We start from the raw sequence: 24,725 nt of genomic DNA, 5'->3' as shown, positions 1-24,725 counted from the left end.
CACCTACTCCATCCCTGTAACCCGGAAGGTGTACACAATCAAAGGCAGAGCCATGTGTGAAAGCACCCACGTGATTTACCAACTGACATGCCTACACTGTAAAGCCTTCTATGTGGGAATGACCAGCAACAAATTGTCCATTCGCATGAACGGACACAGGCAAACAGTGTTTGTTGGTAATGAGGATCACCCTGTGGCTAAACACGCCTTGGTGCATGGCCAGCACATCTTGGCACAGTGTTACACCGTCCGGGTTATCTGGATACTTCCCACTAACACCAACCTATCAGAACTCCCGAGATGGGAACTTGCCCTTCAATATATTCTCTCCTCCTGTAACCCACCAGGCCTCAACCTCCGCTAATTTCAAGGTGCCGCCCCTCGTACATCACCTGTCATTCAACATCATCTTTGCCTCTGTACTTCTGCCTCAACTGACATCTCTGCCCAACCACTTTGCATTTGCATATGTCTGCCTGTGTCTGTATATTTGTGGATGGATATGTATGTGTGCGTGCGAGTGTATACCTGTCCTTTTTCCCCCTAAGGTAAGTCTTTCCGCTCCCGGGATTGGAATGACTCCTTACCCTCTCCCTTAAAACCCACATCCTTTCATCTTTCCCTCTCCTTCCCTCTTTCCTGATGAAGCAACCTTGGGTTGCAAAAGCTTGAAATTTGTGTGTGTGTGTTTTTTATTGTGTCTATCTACCAGCACTTTCTTGTTTGGTAAGTCACAGCATCTTTGTTTTTTATATATAAACAGTTGAATTAAATTAATTTGGGTTGTGCAAATGTTTTTGTGAAATGTACCTATAAAAAACATTGAAACTAACAGAAAATATCCAATGAAATATTTTTTTGTCTAACAGGTATTTCAGCTATGAAAAAATCATTTGAAAATGAAATACTCAGATATATTCTCAGTAATTAATATAGGTACAGCTGCTGCTGTGCCTATACATCATCATTAGCCAAACCTGGAAGAAGATAATCATTAACACTGACATAAGCAACTGACTATCTGAGGACAGTTTGAAAGGAAATTGCTTGTGTGTATGAACACTGCAAAAGACAAGAAATATCGTCATTTAATAGCAGAAATTATTTCACTAGACAATGAACCATTATCCTTCAAAGGGAGGAGAAGATTTACAGGACTTGTAGAAAAATCTTTACCCTGCTATAAAATACTAAACCAAACACACATTTTCCACAAAATTGTTCCTGCCATCTATGATAGAATTTATGAAAAAAATGAAGAGAGATACTGCAGGTGTTCTCATGGTTTATGTAATGTCTGATATATGGGCCTGTTTGCATAACTGCTTCCTGAGTTTCACAGCTCATTGGTTGGCTCTTTAATTCCAGTCAGAACAGAGTTTTGCTATGAAATCTATCCTTAGCTCTCACACTGGAGGAAGCATGGCAAGGGGTCTTAATATCATCATGGATCACCAAGATTTTCACCAAAGCAAATTACATTTACTCATTCATGAAAGTGATGCTAACATTGTGAAAGATGCTTAACTCTGTGAGTTTCATCCATTCACTTGAGAGGGTTGCAACTGAATCATTGAAGGAACAGGAACAATCACTACTGATATACACTCCTGGAAATTGAAATAAGAACACCGTGAATTCATTGTCCCAGGAAGGGGAAACTTTATTGACACATTCCTGGGGTCAGATACATCACATGATCACACTGACAGAACCACAGGCACATAGACACAGGCAACAGAGCATGCACAATGTCGGCACTAGTACAGTGTATATCCACCTTTCGCAGCAATGCAGGCTGCTATTCTCCCATGGAGACGATCATAGAGATGCTGGATGTACTCCTGTGGAACGGCTTGCCATGCCATTTCCACCTGGCACCTCAGTTGGACCAGCGTTCGTGCTGGACGTGCAGACCGCGTGAGACGACGCTTCATCCAGTCCCAAACATGCTCAATGGGGGACAGATCCGGAGATCTTGCTGGCCAGGGTAGTTGACTTACACCTTCTAGAGCACGTTGGGTGGCACGGGATGCATGCGGACGTGCATTGTCCTGTTGGAACAGCAAGTTCCCTTGCCGGTCTAGGAATGGTAGAACGATGGGTTCGATGACGGTTTGGATGTACCGTGCACTATTCAGTGTCCCCTCGACGATCACCAGTGGTGTACGGCCAGTGTAGGAGATCGCTCCCCACACCATGATGCCGGGTGTTGGCCCTGTGTGCCTCGGTCGTATGCAGTCCTGATTGTGGCGCTCACCTGCACGGCGCCAAACACGCATACGACCATCATTGGCACCAAGGCAGAAGCGACTCTCATCGCTGAAGACGACACGTCTCCATTCGTCCCTCCATTCACGCCTGTCGCGACACCACTGGAGGCGGGCTGCACGATGTTGGGGCGTGAGCGGAAGACGGCCTAACGGTGTGCGGGACCGTAGCCCAGCTTCATGGAGACGGTTGCAAATGGTCCTCGCCAATACCCCAGGAGCAACAGTGTCCCTAATTTGCTGGGAAGTGGCGGTGCGGTCCCCTACGGCACTGCGTAGGATCCTACGGTCTTGGCGTGCATCCGTGCGTCGCTGCGGTCCGGTCCCTGGTCGACGGGCACGTGCACCTTCCGCCGACCACTGGCGACAACATCGATGTACTGTGGAGACTTCACGCCCCACGTGTTGAGCAATTCGGCGGTACGTCCACCCGGCCTCCCGCATGCCCACTATACGCCCTCGCTCAAAGTCCGTCAACTGCACATACGGTTCACGTCCACGCTGTCGCGACATGCTACCAGTGTTAAAGACTGCGATGGAGCTCCGTATGCCACGGCAAACTGGCTGACACCGACGGCGGCGGTGCACAAATGCTGCGCAGCTAGCGCCATTCGACGGCCAACACCACGGTTCCTGGTGTGTCCGCTGTGCCGTGCGTGTGATCATTGCTTGTACAGCCCTCTCGCAGTGTCCGGAGCAAGTATGGTGGGTCTGACACACCGGTGTCAATGTGTTCTTTTTTCCATTTCCAGGAGTGTACATCTCACAACACATTTCAGTCATTTGAGCTCTACTGGGAGATTCAAAAGGAGTTATATTTATCAGAACATCAGCTGCTGCGAGATATCAGAACAATGTGCAATTCCTCTTTTCTTTTAAGTAGAGCACCTGTTGGGACAAAAATGGGACACATCACTGTATATGAGTGACCAAAATGTGGTTACTAATCTAACATCTGGTCAGTGATGTTTGATGGAGCTGTGCATTCAGCTCACAAAGTCCTTCAAAGAAAAACCAAAAGTAAGTTCTAGTCTTTCTTGGTCATCCAAAGTAATACCACATGTTGCACCATTAAATAAGTATTTAGGGAAGGCTGAGAGAACATAAAGAACATATGACTTACTACACAACAGAGCCTCATTGAAAATTGAATTAGAAATTCATTTTAGCTTCTCAAATAAAGATCTGAATACACTTGACTGCAACCTTTGTAGGCCCAACATCCCAGGCATACTATTTCATGGTTGTTGAAGCTGGAAGAGCTTGGCAGAAGATCCCAATGGAATTTTATGAAGAATCCTCCATATGTAGTAGTTCATGTCCAATGCCTGCTAAAAGAAATTGGGGAGATAAGACTGAATCAGTTGTGACTTGCAAAGCTCACTACATGTTCTGGGGTAGTTTTAGCAAGGTGTCAAATGAAAATAATGACAGTGCAACATTAAAGACATACTGACTATAATTTGAAGGCAATTTGAACTGACCATAATTGCAATCCTTATATTTGGTTGTCAGTTAATGTGACACAGCATGTGAATTTGACACAATTTGTCAGATTTATCTTACAGCAATGTATACAGAGAAAGACTTTTCTGTTATGCTGACCATATTTTTCAAGAAAGTGAAATTTCTTATTACCAAGCAGAAAAAGAGCATGTTTATTTGCCACAATTTACCTATATTTCTGTATGAGTACTAATTTATTTTTTTGTTAAAAGGAATAATAAACAGTGAATGTTAAAGTACAGAGAGGTGCCCAGTTTGACTTTGATCATTACCTCTTCAAGATCAAAATGAATTTCATCCCCCTCAATAAGTCTATGAAAACCAGAAATAAAATTCATAAATATGACATCGTGAAACTCAAAATCAATCAAAATGTATTGGAACAATACCACCGGCAACCGACATTTGAATCTCATAAATGGACGGACATTGCCTCCAAGATCTAACAAGCAGCTAATACTGCAATCCTGACAGCTAAAAAGAGAAAAAGAGAAAGCATAGATGGTGGAATGAGGTTTGTGATGAGGTGGTGGCCCAAAGAACAAATGCCTGGAAAATATGGAACCCAACCAGGAGACCTGAAGATTTGGATATATTCCATGAAGTTCGAAAACATGCAGCCAAAACTTTACGAAGGGCTAAACGATTGTATGAGAAACAGCAGTTAGAACAGATCGATCAGGATTTCTGAAAAAACAATGCCAGAGACTTCTATCAGATGTTCAAGTTGAATTTGAAAGGATACCAAGCCCCTAGTCTTTGTTTTAGAGACAAAAATGGAAAGGTCGACCTGACTAACAAGGAAAACTGCACAATCATGTCTCGTTATTTTGAAAACCTATGTAATTGTGGTGAACCGAAAGAAAGATTCACTGTATGTGCCCTGATCCATGAACTACCCAACTCATCTCCACCTGGTAAAGAGGAGCTCAAAGAGATCATCAACAACCTTAAGAATAATAAGGCAGCTGGAGAGGATTCAATAGTGGCGGAACTACTGAAGCTGGCAAATAGTGAAACTCTAGATATACTAGTCCAACTTTCTGCGGAGATCTGGAGAACTGGGATGATACCAACTGAATGGCAGTCAGCTTTAATCCATCCTCTACACAAAAAGGCGATAAAAAGAATGTCAATAACTATAGGGGCATCTCATATAAAATTTCTCTCCAAAGCAATACAGAACAGAATAGAAGGTCATCTTGACCAACTGATTGGGGAATATCAAGCCGTTTATCAAAAGGGCCGTTCTTGCCCAGAACAGATTTTTAACTTAAAGAACATCATCAGGTACAAAAAAACTGGAGGAAATAACTACGTGGTCATGTTTGTTGATTTTCAGAAGGCATATGACTCCATCGACAGAGAGGCATTAATAAATATTTTGGAAGAGTTTGGGATGGATGATACATCAAGAAAGCTGATCAAACGAACTCTCACTAACACAGTGTCAAAAATAAAAGTTATGGGTGATATTTCAGAACCTTTTACAATCAAAACAGGTGGAAGACAAGCTCCTTTTCAACTGCATCTTGGAAAAGGTCATTCGAGAGTGGAGAAGGTTGTTAGCACAAGAAGAAACAAATGAAGAGCAGTTCAGACTTGGTCATAAGAACAAAGGGGTGTATATTGACTGCTTGGCGTTTGCAGATGATCTGGCCATTTTTGCTAACAATAAAGAGTCAGCAGTCAACTAGATCAATAGGCTGTCAGAAATTGCTGAAAAAGTTGGACTCGAGATCTCTATTCAAAAACCAAAATATATGGGAGACACTATGATGGACCTGAATGAATTATCAGCAAACTGAAAAAAATCGGACGTGTTAAGAGTTTCAGTAATCTTGGTGAAGTCATCCAGGTGAATGGATTAGAAGAAGAAGCAATTAATGTCAGGATGAGGAAGTTAGACCAGGCATACAAACTGCCAAAGAATACCTATAACAAAAAGTCTATGAGTAAAGGGGCCACGTACCAATATTATAACACAGTTGTAAATCCTGAGGGCTTTTACAAGTCTGAAACTTTGATCATGAATAAACAAGGTCAAGCTGAGCGGCTGAAAAGCGAGAGCGTAGGATATTAAGGAAAATCCTAGGTAATAGATGGGTTGATGGACAATGGCAAATGAGAGCAAATGAGGACTTGTACAGCAAGACAGAACCTATCACAGCATCCATTAAGAAGAGACGATTGTTATTTTATGGTCATATCATGAGGATGGATGGTGATCACCTAACAAAAAGAATGTGAAGTTTCATCCAATCTAAGAAAACAAGGCCAAGATGGTATCTGGCTGGATATTAAAATTAGGCAGATATACCAGATATCAGGTAGTTGCCAGATATTCATTTCGATCTACTCTACAGTGTCAAGTGGTCAGGTATAGGGTCAAGTTACCCATCTGAGATCTTTAAGTAAACAATCACCTATCATATCCATTTAGTGTGACTTAAGTCACTCCATCATATGTCTGACACCATATGTACCAAGCCTGTTTCTATCACTGATGGCATGTTCCACACACCATACTCTAATGCACGAAGCAAGTACACTTCTCATTATTTCACAAAGTGCAGTGGCTTAGTGGAAAAACACTGGGCTCGCATCCAAGAGGATAGCTGTTCACATCCCTCTCCAGCTGTTAAGAAGAATTAGGCTTTCCATGGTTTCCATAAATCACTTGTGGCAAATACTGGGATAGTGATCAAATTCTGTCCCTATCCTTCCCTAACCTGAACATGTGCTCCACTTCCAAGGAACTTGTCAGCAGTCGGACATTCTTCCTTCATCCTTTTATCTGCCAATAATTATCTGATTTCACACTCAAAATCTGTTGTATGTAGGCCTCTCTTTTAAGGTTACAAAACAGAATAAGCTAATGAGACCACAGCAGAGAAACAATACAATAGTTTTATGTTTTGCATCATAAGCATTAATGTTATTTTTGACATTCCTGTCATTATTTTTTAACTAATGCATTTTACTTACTTTGAAAAATATTAAAATGAATAAATATAAATTAATAACACTAAAGATTGTACAAATAAATGCAGCTTACCATCAGATCCTTGAGAACCAGCCCTTCCAGACCCAATTTAAACACCTTCTCAATCATTACTTCGAGTTGCTTTGGTTGCTGCAATGAAAGAATAATTACCTCATAACTTAAACTTCAAATTCTGCCCTTACCATTATGTAAACAGTTATTGCTTGAGCTCCGTAAGGTTACAATAATTCACATATGCACATGATGATGTGCCTTTGTGTGTGAACATATGATTGGGTAACTGGTTTTTTTTTGCAAGTGCTTTTAGTGAAACCTCATTTTATGTCACAATTTTCATACCTTGACTTCATATCACAAGTAATACATTTGTCTCTTGATGCCTGATCTCTCACACCCTTCCCCCTCCCTCTCCCCTCACAACCTTATTGATATGTATTTCCAAACGTGGGCCAGTCGGTAAGAACCGCTGCCGACCATTGCATCGAGCACCAGCACCACCTGAAATACAGGTATTTGGAAAAATCAGCGGTGGCTGAGCATAGCCTGCTTAACAAGCATAAGATTTTATTTGAAGAAACGAGAGTAACAGCCCACGCATCGAATTACTGGGACTCTGTGATCCGTGAAGCAGTCAAAATTAGACTTAGCAATAATAACTTTAACAGAGACAACAGTTATTCCCTTAGATACACCTGGAAGAGTGCACTGGATAAAGAAAAATAGCAGAGGAAAACTTCCCGCACTTTACCTCCTGATTCAAGGGATGGTGCTGCAAGCAACGCGGGATAGAAACTACATCTATGGAAGTAGAGGGCACCACTTCACTACGCGCCATATCGCTGTTGCTATGATGTATTCCAGGCAATCGGAAGCCATCCTTTTCATATAAAAGTCAGAGCCCCGCTAGTTTCTGACAGTCAGTTTTAGCCCTGATGACGACCGTGGAGGTAGTGGTCGAAAGCTTGGAGTTTTATACTGAATTGACGCGGCACGTACACCGAGAGACTTTTATTCAAGAAATACATTGTGAAAGACTTTGTAGCCATATTTCCAAACAGATTGTGGCAGAAAAGAGAGGCACTACATTCTCACTCCTCTCACGTCTTTCATATTTTCCTGGAAAATAATCATATTGTGAAGTAAAATAAAAAGGTATGGATCACAGCCTCAACAAAATTTATCAGTCATTACTGAAAATATATGATGTTCTCAACAATCTTTTGAAATCTCAATTAGGTTCACTTCCAGCTCTTTTGCAGTAACAGCTGTCTGCCAGTTGTGTAACACATCTGTTTACAGCTGTTTTGGATACAAATATAATAGGGTAGATAACACAACAATGAAAACTGCTGATACACCAACATTTGACATCCCTCAAGAGACTATGTATATAGGTGTATATTGCCAGTTGATGCTTTACACAACATTTGGATTCTAAGGAAAAAATTTTAAGAGGGTAATGAGCTAGCTTACCTTTGAATTTGATGGCTATTATTTAAAATATATATTAAGTTCAAAGGAAATACGCCTCATTGAACAACATATGATGAAAAAAATACCTTATGACAAAACACTTTAATTATTATGTTATGTCATATGGTCCACAAGAATTTAAGCATGTTGCACCTTACATGAACTTCCTCTGCCTCCGAGAACATAATTCTGTTTGGTATCTGTGTCATCACACTGTGCAGAATCTTTCTTCTTTCTTTGATCGGTCTGAAAGTTATGAAACAAGACCAGTTAGTGAATTTCCAATTCATTTACTTTCTGTTTTTATGTGACAGAGTAACAAGCATTGTGACTTAAAACAGACTTACTTTGACAGTAGAATTTCACCATTGTAGTAAATGCAATCAAATACAAACAGGCATACATTGGCAGATTTCAGCCCCTCTTTCTGAAAAAATTAAAATGAAAGCTTGAATCAAAATATTAAGCTCATGTATTATCATCTGCCTTTTAATTTAAAAAATATAATTTGACTGTTTACATATTAAATTTATTTCATTCTGCACACATTAAAAGGCAACTCTGAAAGAGTTTCTGACCACCTTGTTCATTTAGAAATAACCAGAAAACAAACAAAGTCAATTTATTTTTTTAGTGAATGTTGTTATGCAGTTTGTTCTAAATGACAAACCAACACAAAAAATTTACTGTACGAGAAAGAGAGAAATATTTTGACAGCAAGAAATAAAAATCCACAAATCAATATATCAATATTTGGAGCTTATTGATTATATTTATCAAATCCATGAGCGACATGACTAGGCTCATAAGATCAACTTTAGTAACTTTTTAACAGAGATAGTACGGGATATTGTTAACAGATACAGTGTGCTTTTATTTTATGCATGCATCTGATGTTCTCAGAGAGGTCTGATCACTGAAGTTTAAATGACTATAATCAGTTTCACATTTGCAATCCATATCCATCAATGATCTTACAATTGACTGCAGTTATTCTTCTTGACTTTGCATTTAGAATTGCTACAACATGGTTCACAAGATTCCAAAACAAAAATATACTTACCTTTTGTCTACCGAGAGTACCAAATGGTAATGGCTTCCCAGTTTGTGTATCTATCATCAAGATTTCACTATCAAGTATCACATCTTTGCCATGAGGGAATGCTTCTGGTATGTAGTCTTTAAAATGGGAAACCTTGGGGAATCAGAAGGTATGTACTGAATTAAACATCAAAATGGGTACAGCCTTGGTATAAAAGTTAACAACTACAAATTTATATGAATAACAAACTATTTATAAATTCATGATTGATTTTAACATACCTTATGGGGCATCACAGGCTTCAAGCTTCTAGAGAAATACTTGAAATCATCACCTCTTTTGTGAACTTGAACCCTTTCACCATCATACTTTATTTCAGAGAACATCCCATTAGGACATTTTTTCATTGCTTGTTCAACAGATTTACATGCCTCAGCCTAACAAAACAGAAAGTACATACACTTGTATTATGAGCCATTTTCACAAATGGAAACAATCATTAGAGTGTTTTTCAGTCACTTGATATAGTGACAAATTTTATCAGATATTGACTACAACTTCCACAATATCAAAGCTATGTTGGCCAAACAACTATAGTTTGTTTGTGTAGTTGTTTTTTAAATCTGGTAACAGCAGTTGAACATGAGGACCAAACTTACACTAAACAGTTACATTACAGGAACATAAAATAACTATTCAGTTTCTCCAAGTGTAACAACTTTGTGTATTTGTGACATGTTTCCCATTGGGTCCTGTATTCAAGTGAAAGTGAAATTCGATTGCACTGACTGGCTGCTGTGTTCAGATGAGAAAATGTGCTGCACACAAACCTGACACATTAGGGTACACGTCCCCACCCCATCCCTCCCCTACCCTACACTATCCCATCCCTCCACATCTCAAGCCCTTCCCCACCTCAATCCTACTTGCATTCAGCACATAAATTTACTACTCCTGCACTTAATCATAAAATTTCCGAATAATACATAGTTTTGCAATTATTTTAATCTGCAGAATACCATCTTGTTACACCCCCCAGGTACCTGCTACAACCTTTTCCCTAATCACCACATTACATACCATATTAAAGTTGCTTCACCACAGATTTGTTTACATCTACATGAATGAACATTTTAAAAGCTTAGCAGGTTGTCACTTCCACTTCTAACGCACATGTTCACCACTCAGCACTTAAAGGGGTGACTGTTGGTCACTCACATACACTTTATTTTCAAGCAGGTATTTCCCCTATAAAAAAGGTGGTTCTTCAAGTGCCAAAATTTACCAAGAGTAAAAAAAAAGCATATGTTAAAGGATCCCTACGTGACTTTTTTACATTCCTTTTCCTTTGTTCCTGTTTCTTCTCAAATCCTTAAGATGCTTTTTTTTTTAGTTAAAATTTCTTCATAGGTCATAGGTGACTAAGAATAGTTGGGATGTGCATTAATTAGACAAACTGACCATGCTGATTTCAGCTGTTGCGACTAACACCCAAATCTGCAGATCTCAGACACTCAGATTGGTACCGAACATTGCCTGCCAATGGAGTATCAACCAAAACACTGCTCTAGTTCATGTTGTGTGCTGTTGTCTGGTAGAAGATGTGTAAATGGTAATTAAAACTAACACCAGAATGACAGAGTATAGGAGAAGGGTACCTATGAACTCTGGACATGAAGATCATTGGTAAGCGAGTTGGTAGAGCCTCAAATCATCATACTAAAGGTCCTGAGACTGGAACCTACTGATGCTGAATTTTTTTTAATAGTTAACGTGCGAAATTGTTACATGCGAGAACATTTTTTCTGACATCTAGAACGATGTTTTGGAGTTTGTAGCATTGTTCTTTTGGCAGTCTGCTTTCACTTCATTACTTGGAAATAACAAACCTATAGCATACATTTGTATAGATAATACCACATCTATGTATAAAATGTACTCTGTAGATTTGCTACTTTCAACCAATGAAGCAAAACCAGACATCCAAAAGAACAGTGCTACAAACTGTGAAATGTCCTTTTAAATGTCAGAAAAGTGTTCTCTCATGTTGTTGTTGTTGTTGTTGTTGTTGTGGTCTTCAGTCCAGAGACTGGTTTGATGCAGCTCTCCATGCTACTCTATCCTGTGCAAGCTTCATCATCTCCCAGTACCTACTGCAACCTACATCCTTCCGTATCTGTTCAGTGTATTCATCTCTTGGTCTCCCTCTATGATTTTTACTCTCCACGCTGCCCTCCAATACAGAATATGTCCTACCAACCGATCCCTTCTTCTAGTCAAGTTGTGCCACAAACTTCTCTTCTCCCCAATCCTATTCAATACCTCCTCATTAGTTATGTGATCTACCCACCTAATCTTCAGCATTCTTCTGTGCACCACATTTCGAAAGCTTCTATTCTCTTCTTGTCTAAACTATTTATTGTCCACGTTTCACTTCCATACGTGGCTACACGCCATACAAATACTTTCAGAAACGACTTCCTGACACTTAAATCTATACTCGATGTTAACAAATTTCTCTTCTTCAGAAATGCTTTCCTTGCCATTGGCAGTCTACATGTTATATCCTTTCTACTTCGACCATCATCAGTTATTTTGCTCCCCAAATAGCAAAACTCATTTATTACTTTAAGTGTCTCATTTCCTAATCTAATTCCCGCAGCATCACCCGATTTAATTCGACAACATTCCATTATCCTCGTCTTGTTTTTGTTGACGTCCATCTTATATCCTCCTTTCAAGACACTGTCCATTCTGTTCAGCTGCTCTTCCAGGTCCTTTGCTGTCTCTAACAGAACTACAATGTCATCAGCGAACCTCAAAGTTTTTATTCTTCTCCATGGATTTTAATTCCTACTCTGAATTTTTCTTTTGTTATCTTTACTGCTTACTCAATATACAGACTGAATAACATCAGGGATAGGCTACAAACCTGTCTCACTCCCCTCCCAACCACTACTTCCTTTTCATGCCCCTCAACTCTTATAACTGCCATCTGGTTTCTGTACAAGTTGTAAATAGCCTTTCGCTCCTTGTATTTTACCCCTGCCACCTTCAGAATTTGAAGGTATTCCAGTCAACATTGTCAAAAGCTTTCTCTAAGTCTACAAATGCTAGAAATGTAGGTTTGCCTTTCCTCAATCTATTTTCTAAGATAAGTCGTAGGGTCAGTATTGCCTCATGTGTTCCAACATTTCCACGGAATCCAAACTGATCTTCCCTGAGGTCAGCTTCTAGCAGTTTTTCCATTCGTCTGTAAAGAATTTGTGGTAGTATTTTGCAGCTGTGGCTTATTAAACTGATAATTCGGTAATTTTCACATCTGTCAACACCTGCTTTCTTTGGGATTGGAATTATTATATTCTTCTTGAAGTCTGAGGGTATTTTGCCTGTCTCATACATCTTGCTCACTAGATGGTAGAGTTTTCTTAGGCCTGGCTCTCCCAAGGCTGTCAGTAGTTCTAATGGAATGTTGTCTACTCCCGGGGCCTTGTTTCGACTTAGGTCTTTCAGTGCTCTGTCAAACTCTTCACGCAGTATCATATCTCTTATTTCATCTTTGTCTACATTCTCTTTCATTTCTATAATATTGTCCTCAAGAACATCACCCTTGTATAGATCCTCATATACTCTTTCCACCATTCTGCTTTCTCTTTTTTGCTTAGAACTGCATTTCCATCTGAGCTCTTGATATTCATGCAAGTGGTTCTCTTATCTCCGAAGGTCTCTCTAATTTTCCTGTAGGCAGTATCTATCTTACCCCTAGTGATATCCGCCTCAACATCCTTACATTTGTCCTCTAGCCATCCCTGCTTAGCCATTTTGCACTTCCTGTCAATCTCATTTTTGAGACTTATGTATTCCTTTTTGCCTGCTTTATTCACTGCATTTTTATATTTTCTCCTTTCATCAATTAAATTCAATATCTCTTCTGTTACCCAAGGATTTCTACTAGCCCTCGTATAGGAGAACAATTTAAAACCTGGTTCCTAAATCTCTGTCTTACCATTATATAATCTATCTGAGACCTTCCAGTATCTCCAGGCTTGATCCTCTGCTATCTTCACTATTTCATCTCTCAAAGCTACCCATTCTTCTTCTACTGTATTTCTTTCCCCCATTCTTGTCAATCGTTCCCTAATGCTCTCCCTGAAACTCTCTACAACCTCTGGTTCTTTCAGTTTATCCAGGTCCCATCTCCTCAAATTCCCACCTTTTTGCAGTTTCTTCAGTTTTAATCTACAGTTCATAAACAATAGATTGTGGTCAGAGTCCACATCTGCCCCTGGAAATGTCTTACAATTTAAAACCTGGTTCCTAAATCTCTGTCTTACCATTATATAATCTATCTGAGACCTTCCAGTATCTCCAGGCTTCTGCCATGTATACAACCCTCTTTTATTATTCTTGAACCAAGTGTTATCTATGACTAAGTTTTGCTCTGTGCAAAATTCTACCAGGTGGCTTCCTCTTTCAATCCTAACTCCCATTCCATTTTCACCTACTACGTTTCCTTCTCTTCCTTTTCCCCTATCGAATTCCAGTCACCAATGACTATTAAATTTTCATCTCCCTTCACTATCTGAATAATTTCTTTTATCTCATCATACACTTCATCAATCTCTTCATCATCTGCAGAGCCAGTTGGCATACAAACTTGTACTACTGTGGTAGGCTTGGGCTTCGTATCTACCTTGGCCACAATAATGCATTCACTATGCTGTTTCTAGTAGCTTACCCGCATTCCTATTTTCCTATTCATTATTAAACCTACTTCTGCATTACCCCTATTTGATTTTATATTTATAACCAGAAGTATTTATGACGAGAAGTCTTGTTCCCCGTGCCACCGAACTTCACTAATTCCCGCTGTATCTAACTTTAACCTATCCATTTTGCTTTTTAAATTTTCTAACTTACCTGCCCGATTAAGGGATCTGACATTCCATGCTCCTATCTGTAGAACACCAGTTTTCTTTCTCCTGATAACAACGTCCTCCTGGGTAATTCCTGCATGGAGATCCAAATGGGGGACTATTTTACCTCTGGAATATTCTACCCAAGAGGATGCCATCATCATTTAACCGTACAGTAAAGCTGCATGCCTCGGGGAAAAATGACGGCTGTAGTTTCCCTTGCTTTCAGCCATTTGCAGTACCAGTACAGCAAGGCCGTTTTGGTTAGTGTTACAAGGCCACATCAGTCAATCATCCAGACTGTTGCCCCTGCAACTACTGAAAAGGCTGCTGCCCCTCTTCAGGAACCACACGTTTGTCTGGTCTCTCAACAGATATCGCTGTGGTTATCCAATATGTTATCTTCTTGTTTAGTGTGTTTTCCCTTGACTATGCTATTTTTCTTACATTTGTCTGTTCCAAAAGCCATATTTATATCATTGCTGAATACTTCTGTTATCTTTAGTAATTGGTTGAGTTGTTGATTTCTTGCTGCCAGTAGTTTTAGATCATCCATGTATAGCAAATGTGTGATTTTGTGTTGGTATGTTCCAGTAATATTGTATCCATAATTTGTATTGTTTAGCATGTTGGATAGTGGGTTCACAGCAAAGCAGAACCAGAAAGGGCTTAATGAGTCTCCTTGGTATATTCCACGCTTAATCTGTATTGGCTGTGATGTGATATTATTTGAATTTGTTTGGATATTAAGTGCGGTTTTCCAATTTTTCATTACTATGTGTAGGAACTGTATCAATTTAGGATCTACTTTGTATATTTCCAATATCTGTAGTAATCATGAATGGGGTACACTATCAAAAGCTTGTTGGTAATCAATGTATGCGTAGTGTAGCGACCTTTGTTTAGTTTAGCTTGATATGTCACTTCTGCATCTATTATCAGTTGCTCTTTACATCCTCGTGCTCCTTTGCAACATTATTATTATTTTTCAAATGGCTCTGAGCACTATGGGACTTAACTTCTGAGGTCATCAGTCCCCTAGAACTTAGAGCTACTTAAACCTAACTAACCTAAGGACATCACAAATATCCATGCCCAAGGCAGGATTCGAACCTGCGACCGTAGCAGCAGCGCGGTTCCAGACTGAAGCGCCCAGAACCGCTCGGCCACACTGGCCGGCTCTTATTATTATTATTATTATTGTTATTCTTTACTTTCTCAGACGTTAAGTCTGGTTAGAAATGGAAAGTGACGCGGACCTCGATCAAGCGTCACTTCCTTTTAACTGTATGGTATGTGTTATATTGAATTTAGGAACTTTCGGGTAGTTGAACATGTATCAATAATTACAGACTTCTGTAGTTTTATATATAAGTTTGGATGTAGCTGTATTGCATTGATGTACTGGTGGATATTGTGTGGTACGACTCCTGTAGTTGATAGTATAATTGGTATAATGCCAACTTTATCCTGATGCCACATGTCCTTGACTTCCTCAGGCAGTTGGATGTATTTTTCAATTTTTTCTCCTGTTTTCTTTTGTATATTTGTTGTATTGGGTATGGATATTTCGATTAGTTGTGTTAATTTCTTCTTTTTATTGGTGAGTATGATGTCAGGTTTGTTATGTGGTGTTGTTTTATCTGTTATAATGGTTCTGTTCCAGTATAATTTGAATTCATCATTCTCCAGTGCACTTTGTGGTGCATACTTGTATGTGGGAACGTGTTGTTTTATAAGTTTATGTTGTAAGGCAAGCTGTTGATGTATTATTTTTGCTACATTGTCATGTCATCTGGGGTATTCTGTATTTGCTAGTATTGTACATCCGCTTGTGATGTGATCTACTGTTTCTATTTGTTGTTTGCAAAGTCTGCATTTATCTGTTGTGGTATTGGGATCTTTAATAATGTGTTTGCTGTAATATCTGGTGTTTATTGTTTGACCCTGTATTGCAATCATGAATCCTTCCGTCTCACTGTATATATTGCCTTTTATTAGCCATGTGTTGGATGCGTCTTGATCGATGTGTGGCTGTGTTAGATGATACGGGTGCTTGCCATGTAGTGTTTTCTTTTTCCAATTTACTTTCTTCGTGTCTGTTGATGTTATGTGATCTAAAGGGTTGTAGAAGTGGTTGTGAAATTGCAGTGGTGTAGCCAATATATTTATATGAGTGATTGCTTTGTGTATTTTGTTAGTTTCTGCTCGTTCTAGAAAGAATTTTCTTAAATTGTCTACCTGTCCATAATGTAGGTTTTTTATGTCAATAAATCCCCTTCCTCCTTCCTTTCTGCTTAATGTGAATCTTTCTGTTGCTGAATGTATGTGATGTATTCTATATTTGTGGCATTGTGATTGTGTAAGTGTATTGAGCGCTTCTAGGTCTGTGTTACTCCATTTCACTACTCCAAATGAGTAGGTCAATATTGGTATAGCATAAGTATGTATTGCTTTTGTCTTGTTTCTTGCTGTCAATTCTGTTTTCAGTATTTTTGTTAGTCTTTGTCTATATTTTTCTTTTAGTTCTTCTTTAATATTTGTATTATCTATTTCTATTTTTTGTCTATATCCTAGATATTTATAGGCATCTGTTTTTTCCATCACTTCTATGCAGTCGTTGTGGTTATCCAATATGTAATCTTCTTGTTTAGTGTGTTTTCCCTTGACTATGCTATATTTCTTACATTTGTCTGTTCCAAAAGTCATATTTATATCATTGCTGAATACTTCTGTTATCTTTAGTAATTGGTTGAGTTGTTGATTTGTTGCTGCCAGTAGTTTTAGATCATCCATGTATAGCAAATGTGTGATTTTGTGTGGGTATGTTCCAGTAATATTGTATCCATAATTTGTATTATTTAGCATGTTGGATAGTGGGTTCAGAGCAAGGCAGAACCAGAAAGGGCTTAATGAGTCTCCTTGGTATATTCCACGCTTAATCTGTATTGGCTGTGATGTGATATTATTTGAATTTGTTTGGATATTAAGTGTGGTTTTCCAATTTTTCATTACTATGTTTAGGAACTGTATCAATATAGGATCCACTTTGTATATTTCCAATATTTGTGGTAGCAGCCTTTTTGTTCTTCATTTATAATTTTGTTCTGTGTTGTATGTGTCATTAATTTCTGTGTAATTACTAAAGTTAATATTTTGTATATTGTTGGTAGGCATGTTATGGGGCGATATTTAGCTGGGTTTGCTGTGTCTGCTTGATCTTTAGGTTTCAGATACGTTATTCCATGTGTAAGTGTATCAGGGAATGTGTATGGGTCTGCAATGTAACTGTTAAATAATGTCTGCTTGTGCTGTTAAATGATGTCTGCTTGTGTCTCTATATGTGTGGATGGATATGTGTGTGTGTGCGCGCGCGAGCGATTGTATACCCGTCCTTTTTTCCCCCCTAAGGTAAGTCTTTCCGCTCCCGGGATTGGAATGACTCCTTACCCTCTCCCTCAAAACCAACTTCCTTTCGTCTTTCCCTCTCCTTCCCTCTTTCCTGATGAGGCAACAGTTTGTTGCGAAAGCTTGAATTTTGTGTGTATGTATGTGTGTTTGTGTTTCTATCGACCTGCCAGCACTTTCGTATGGTAAGTCACATCATCTTTGTTTTTAAACATATTTTTCCCGCGTGGAATGTTTCCCTCTATTATATTGTTAAATAATTTAGTTAGATGTGAATGTGTTGAGGTGAACTTCTTTAGCCAGAAATTTGTTATTTTATCTTTTCCAGGGGCTTTCCAATTGTGAGTAGAATTAATTGCTTGAGTGACTTCATGTTGCAAAATTATCACTTCAGGCATTTGTGGTATCATCTTGTATGTGTCTGTTTCTGATTGTAGGTAGGTAGGTAGGTAGTTAGTGTTTAACGTCCCGTCGACAATGAGATCATTAGAGACGGAGCGCAAGCTCGGGTTAGGGAAGGATTGGGAAGGAAATCGGCCGTGCCCTTTCAAAGGAACCATCCCAGCATTTGCCTGAAATGATTTAGGGAAGTCACGGAAAACCTAAATCAGGATGGTTGGAAACGGGATTGAACCGTTGTCCTCCCGAATGCGAGTCCACTGTGCTAACCACTGCGCCACCTCGCTCGGTGTTTCTGATTGTATCCACCGTGCATGCCTGTTATTTTGTACCGGGTTTGACCATATGTTGCTCCAGAAGTGTTCCATGTCTGTTATGTTTGGTGGATTGTCTATTTTAATGTGTGTGTTATCTATTGTCTGATAAAATTTCTTTTGGTTTGTGTTGAATGTTTGGTTTTGTTTCCTTTTATTTTCACTTTTTTTTGTATCTTCTAAGATGTTTGGCCAATGCTTGTAATTTCTGCTTCTTTTCATCTAATTGCTCTATCGCTTCTTGTTGTGAGATTTTACCTAACCTTTTTCGTTTTTTTTTTTTTTTTTTTTTTTTTTTCTGACATTTCATTTCTTATAAATTGTGTCAGCTGTCCGATGTCCTTTCTCAGTTTTTCAACTCTGATCTGTAGCCTGTGTTGCCATGCTGGTTTTGTGGGTTTCTTCTGTGTATTGGTTGGTTCTGATCTCTGCCTAGTGTGTATATTTGGTGTAGTGAGTGCTCCTATATAAAACAGTAGTTGTAACTCTACCATAGTTGTGTTTTCTTTTATTTTGTTGTGTATGATTGTGTTGATAGTTTTTATTGTTGTTTCGACTTGTGGGTTATTTGGTGGTCTTTGCAAGAATGGTCTAATGTCTGCATTTGTGTCTTTGTATTCTATATATGTCAGCTGAAATTTTTCTTCAATATCTAACATGTGTGTCACTTCGTGTTCTATTTGTGCTTGTTCTGGTGGCTGTCTTAAGATTTCGTTTTCCTCTGATTGTTTAATTGATGCGTGTTATTCTTTGTTTGTTTGCTCTGGGATGTTTGAGTCCATTACTGTATTTTCTTCTTCTTCTTCTTCTTCTTCTTCTTCTTCTTCTTCTGATTGCACATTATTTTCTTCCAGTATTTGTTGTACGTGTTGTTTGATGTTTTCTAATTCTGACTGGGGTATCCTGTTATTTTTGATTATTACACGGATCTGATCAGCTAGTCGTTGTTCTGTTAAAAATTTTAATTCTGGGTATCTGGTAATAAATGTTGTGTATACTTGTGATCTGTATCCAGTTGTGTTGGTTCCTAAGTTTGTTGCTTGGTAATAGCAGAACATGAGATGTCCGTTAACTTCATCTGACCATCTCATCCTCCGTCTTTGTTTTCCTTCTAGGGTGGTTGCAGGAAGCATATCCTGCAAAACACCTCTATTTGGATTTAAATCATTTTCCAGTTGGCTAGCAGTGTCGTTACCATTGTGGGCGGGCATAGGGTTCAAGCATCGTCCCTGACCACGACAGCGCTTGTCTGAGGAATGATTACTTCTGTCCTGAACCAACTAATCACACTAAAAAGGGGGTTAGCCCTATTAGTGGTTTGTTCTTTTCGTTGCCTTTTACGACTGGCAGAACATACCGGAGGCCTATTCTTTTCCCGGGCCTCCACGGGATTTATTATTATTATTATTATTATCTTTCCTTTCTCAGACCTTAGGTCTGGTTCGTAATGAAAGTGACGCAGACCTTGATCAAGCGTCACTTCCTTTTAACTGTACGGCATATGTTACATTGCGTTTAGGAACTTTCAGGTAATTGAACTTGTATCAATAATTACGGATTTCTGAAGTTGTATATATAAGTTTGGATGTAGCTGTATTGCATTGATGTACTGGTGGATATTGCGTGGTATGACTCCTGTAGTTGACAGTATAATTGGTATAATGTCAACTTTATACTGATGCCACATGTCCTTGACTTCCTCAGGCAGTTGGATGTATTTTTCAATTTTTTCTCCTGTTTTCTTCTGTATATTTGCTGTATTGGGTATGGATATTTCGATTAGTTGTGTTAATTTCTTCTTTTTATTGGTGAGTATGATGTCAGGTTTGTTATGTGGTGTTGTTTTATCTGTTATAATGGTTTTGTTCCAGTATAATTTGTATTCATCATTCTCCAGTACATTTTGTGGTGCATACTTGTATGTGGGAACGTGTTGTTTTATTAGTTTATGTTGTATGGCAAGTTGTTGATGTATTATTTTTGCTACATTGTCATGTCTTCTGGGGTATTCTGTATTTGCTAGTATTGTACATCCGCTTGTGATGTGATCTACTGTTTCTATTTGTTGTTTGCAAAGTCTGCATTTATCTGTTGTGGTATTGGGATCTTTAATAATATGCTTGCTGTAATATCTGGTGTTTATTGTTTGATCCTGTATTGCAATCATGAATCCTTCCGTCTCACTGTATATATTGCCTCTTCTTAGCCATGTGTTGGATGCGTCTTGATCGATGTGTGGCTGTGTTAGATGATACGGGTGCTTGCCATGTAGTGTTTTCTTTTTCCAATTTACTTTCTTCGTGTCTGTTGATGTTATGTGATCTAAAGGGTTGTAGAAGTGGTTATGAAATTGCAGTGGTGTAGCCAATATATTTATATGAGTGATTGCTTTGTGTATTTTGTTAGTTTCTGCTCGTTCTAGAAAGAATTTTCTTAAAATGTCTACCTGTCCATAATGTAGGTTATTTATGTCGATAAATCCCCTTCCTCCTTCCTTTCTGCTTAATGTGAATCTTTCTGTTGCTGAATGTATGTGATGTATTCTATATTTGTGGCATTGTGATTGTGTAAGTGTATTGAGTGCTTCTAGGTCTGTGTTACTCCATTTCACTACTCCAAATGAGTAGGTCAGTATTGGTATAGCATAGGTATTTATAGCTTTTGTCTTGTTTCTTGCTGTCAATTCTGTTTTCAGTATTTTTGTTAGTCTTTGTCTATATTTTTCTTTTAGCTCTTCCTTAATATTTCTATCGTCTATTCCTATTTTTTGTCTGTATCCTAGATATTTATAGGCATCTGTTTTTTCCATCACTTCTGTGCAGTCGCTGTGGTTATCCAATATGTAATCTTCTTGTTTAGTGTAATTTCCCTTGACTATGCTATTTTTCTTACATTTGTCTGTTCCAAAAGCCATATTTATATCATTGCTAAATACTTCTGTTACCTTTAGTAATTGGTTGAATTGTTGATTTGTTGCTGCCAGTAGTTTTAGATCATCCATGTATAGCAAATGTGTGATTTTGTGTTGGTATGTTCCAGTAATATTGTATCCATAATTTGTATTGTTTAGCATGTTGGATAGTGGGTTCACAGCAAAGCAGAACCAGAAAGGGCTTAATGAGTCTCCTTGGTATATTCCACGCTTAATCTGTATTGGCTGTGATGTGATATTATTTGAATTTGTTTGGATATTAAGTGTGGTTTTCCAGTTTTTCATTACTATGTTTAGGAACTGTATCAATTTAGGATCCACTTTGTATATTTCCAATATTTGTAGTAACCATGAGTGGGGTACACTATCAAAAGCTTTTTGGTAATCAATGTATGCGTAGTGTAGCGACCTTTGTTTAGTTTTAGCTTGATATGTCACCTCTGCATCTATTATCAGTTGCTCTTTACATCCTCGTGCTCCTTTGCAGCAGCCTTTTTGTTCTTCATTTATAATTTTGTTCTGTGTTGTATGTGTCACTAGTTTCTGTTTAATGACTGAAGTTAATATTTTGTATATTGTTGGTAGGCATGTTATGGGGCGATATTTAGCTGGGTTCGCTGTGTCTGCTTGATCTTTAGGTTTCAGATAAGTTATTCCATGTGTAAGTGTATCAGGGAATGTGTATGGGTCTGCAATGTAACTGTTAAATAATTTAGTTAGATGTGAATGTGTTGAGGTGAACTTCTTTAACCAGAAATTTGCTATTTTATCATTTCCAGGGGCTTTCCAATTGTGAGTAGAATTAATTGCTTGGGCGACTTCATGTTGCAAAATTATCACTTCAGGCATTTGTAGTATCATCTTGTATGTGTCTGTTTCTGCTTGTATCCACCGTGCATGCCTGTTATGTTGTACCGGGTTTGACCATATGTTGCTCCAGAAGTGTTCCTTGTCTGTTATGTTTGGTGGATTGTTTATTTCAATGTGTGTGTTATCTATTGTCTGGTAAAATTTCTTTTGGTTTGTGTTGAATGTTTGGTTTTGTTTCCTTCTATTTTCACTTTTTTTGTATCTTCTGAGTCGTTTGGCGAATGCTTGTAATTTCTGCTTCTTTTCGTCTAATTGCTCTGCCGCTTCTTGTTGTGAGATTTTACCTAACCTTTTTCGTTTTTTTTCTGAGATATCATTTCTTATAAATTGTGTTAGCTGTCCGATGTCTTTTCTCAGTTTTTCTATTTTGATCTGTAGCCTGTATTGCCATGCTGGTTTATTATTATTATTATTATTATTATTATTATTATTATTATTATTATTATTATTACTATTACTATTACTATTATAACATTTAGTATGCAGCAATCTATGATCTAAAACCCACCTAATAAACTGGACAGTAACTACATTATTAACTGGAAACTTTTCAAAATATGCCCGGGAGTTTTCTTATTTGTTAAGTATCATAATAGCTATAGGCAGTAACAAAAAGAAAACCAGTTCATTAAAAAGCTGTGATTTCAGATTATGAGACATGGAAAAATCAATTTTTTACTAAATACTTTCCTCAAAATCAAATGAGAAAAGATGGATAGTGAAGAATGTGGAAATCCCAAAACAGTGGTTTTCAATTTGTTATGAAAAAAGTATGTTTCCTGAGAAATTAACTACAGATACTTTTTTTAGCCAAATCAAATGACTTGAAATTTTCCTCACCATGTACTATATGACCCCAGTTGTGTGTAGCAATCAGCACCTCATATTATGCTCGGTGATAAGACAAAGGTGTCATATTGCTGTCATCCCAGTGTGAACCAGTTATGTTGCTTCAACTATGTTTCTATGCACTCTATTGATGCAGGTAGCTTCTGCATCATATCGCAAGTCACATCGTGTATCATATCGCTTATCGTATCACCTCTGTCTGAATTGCCCTTAACAAGCAAAAATAAACAAGTGCAGTTTTATCACGAGCACCACTTTGTGTTACATGCAACTGGTCATTAAACATGTTTGCATCTTTCCATCACTTAAATGCAATGACAAAGAGAAGTATTCAGGAGAGGATGTGTGGGAGATATCTATGTGCACATATGTGACAACAACTAAACTGGTGCATCAATATCATGGTTTTCAACATTTTCTGTTAATTAACAAGGGTCAATTCCCGTCAGTCTTACACATATTTCCCAGGCCAGTTTTATTTTGCCCAACCTGTATAACACAACACAGCCTTAAACAAGGAAAAAAGTTTATTTAATTATTCAGCAAAACAATATTCTCTCTATCAATATTTTTAAAGCTTCTAAAGTCATCTTTGATCAAATGCTTTATGTCCATAGCAGAGTTGTCATTGCTTATTTCATCACTATTCTTAGCATCCTCTCCTCACAAAATCTGTTCTACTGAATTGGAAATAAGTTATATGGTTCTTCAACATATATTTTGAGCTCATTATGCACTTTGAGTAAGCAATGAAAGTTCATTCACAGATCTGCTTTCCTTTCTCGTACAGCCCTAACACATTTTTTCTCTCTTTTGGGTTGTCCCTTCACCCTACACATAGTACCTCTTTCTTGTTCTCCTCCCACACCACATTCTTCCTAGCCAAAGCTCCCCCTCCTCCCTCCTATCGTCAACCACTGCTATGGTACCCCACCATCCTCTCATTCCTTTACACTATGCCTCTTCTCTTTCCTCTCCCAACTTCTCCACCCTTCTTCCCCTCAACATGGGTTGCTGTTTAAACACCACACCACGATAAGAAACCTTTATTTGATGAAAAATCAATTTTGCATCCAGTTTTATTAAGCAAAATTGCATAAACAAATTTCTTATGGTTTCTGCAGACATCTGCCAATATTTCTAGTGCTTATTTGCACATATACTTTCTAATGCTTTACTTTCACTGTAACAATTTTTTACGAAGTTGTTTTGATGTCTCTGTGAGCTCCACAGAGGAGGACTACCTCTGAAGCAATTACTGCCACCATTTTTACAGTCAAGTTTTTCCTGCCTGCTTGAGCTGTGGTATATTCATGCCATATTCCTTAAATACATGACATCATTGTCTTCAGCTGGTGTTGATGGCTCATGAACTTCACGAAGTTAAAGCTAAATTTTAGTTAGTTATTTTAAGAACTGTGTCACTTTCTTATTTCTGGCTCACAATTTTCTATCAGAATATAGCAAGATCAAGAAGGGAAAAATGCCAAAAAGAAATATATTCATTGAATCCAAACCATGATGTAGCTCTTTGCATGCCTCAATGTTTCAAAACATATCACACACACATCAATTACGTGCAAGAACGGTGCAGAAGATTTTCTTTGCAATAAAAAGGGACTCAGTAAAACTTTTCACATACCTGCTACAGCTAACATTTCGTAATAAGATTTTCAGATTATATAAACCAAGTTCCATCATTCCAAATGAAATATCACAGACATTCATTGCATTCATTC

General features: G+C 38.2%; 1 protein-coding gene across 6 annotated transcripts in view; it reads right to left on the bottom strand.

Annotated features, from left to right (window-relative positions):
* The window catches only part of LOC126473165 (DNA ligase 3), a 651,156-nt gene that overhangs the window by 260,128 nt on the left and 366,303 nt on the right, over positions 1-24,725 (bottom strand). For all 6 annotated transcript variants that reach the window (XM_050100039.1, XM_050100044.1, XM_050100043.1 and 3 more), the window contains 5 exons: positions 9,580-9,735; positions 9,320-9,451; positions 8,604-8,683; positions 8,415-8,502; positions 6,835-6,912 (listed from right to left, as the gene is read on the bottom strand). In XM_050100039.1, coding sequence (XP_049955996.1) covers positions 6,835-6,912; positions 8,415-8,502; positions 8,604-8,683; positions 9,320-9,451; positions 9,580-9,735 — 534 coding nt within the window. The remainder of the gene's footprint in view (positions 1-6,834; positions 6,913-8,414; positions 8,503-8,603; positions 8,684-9,319; positions 9,452-9,579; positions 9,736-24,725) is intronic.

Source organism: Schistocerca serialis, chromosome 4 (genome assembly GCF_023864345.2).
Source record: "Schistocerca serialis cubense isolate TAMUIC-IGC-003099 chromosome 4, iqSchSeri2.2, whole genome shotgun sequence".
NCBI classification, from domain to species: domain Eukaryota; kingdom Metazoa; phylum Arthropoda; class Insecta; order Orthoptera; family Acrididae; genus Schistocerca; species Schistocerca serialis.
Note: the sequence above shows the minus strand (reverse complement) of the source record. Positions and strands in the feature narration are given on the sequence as shown.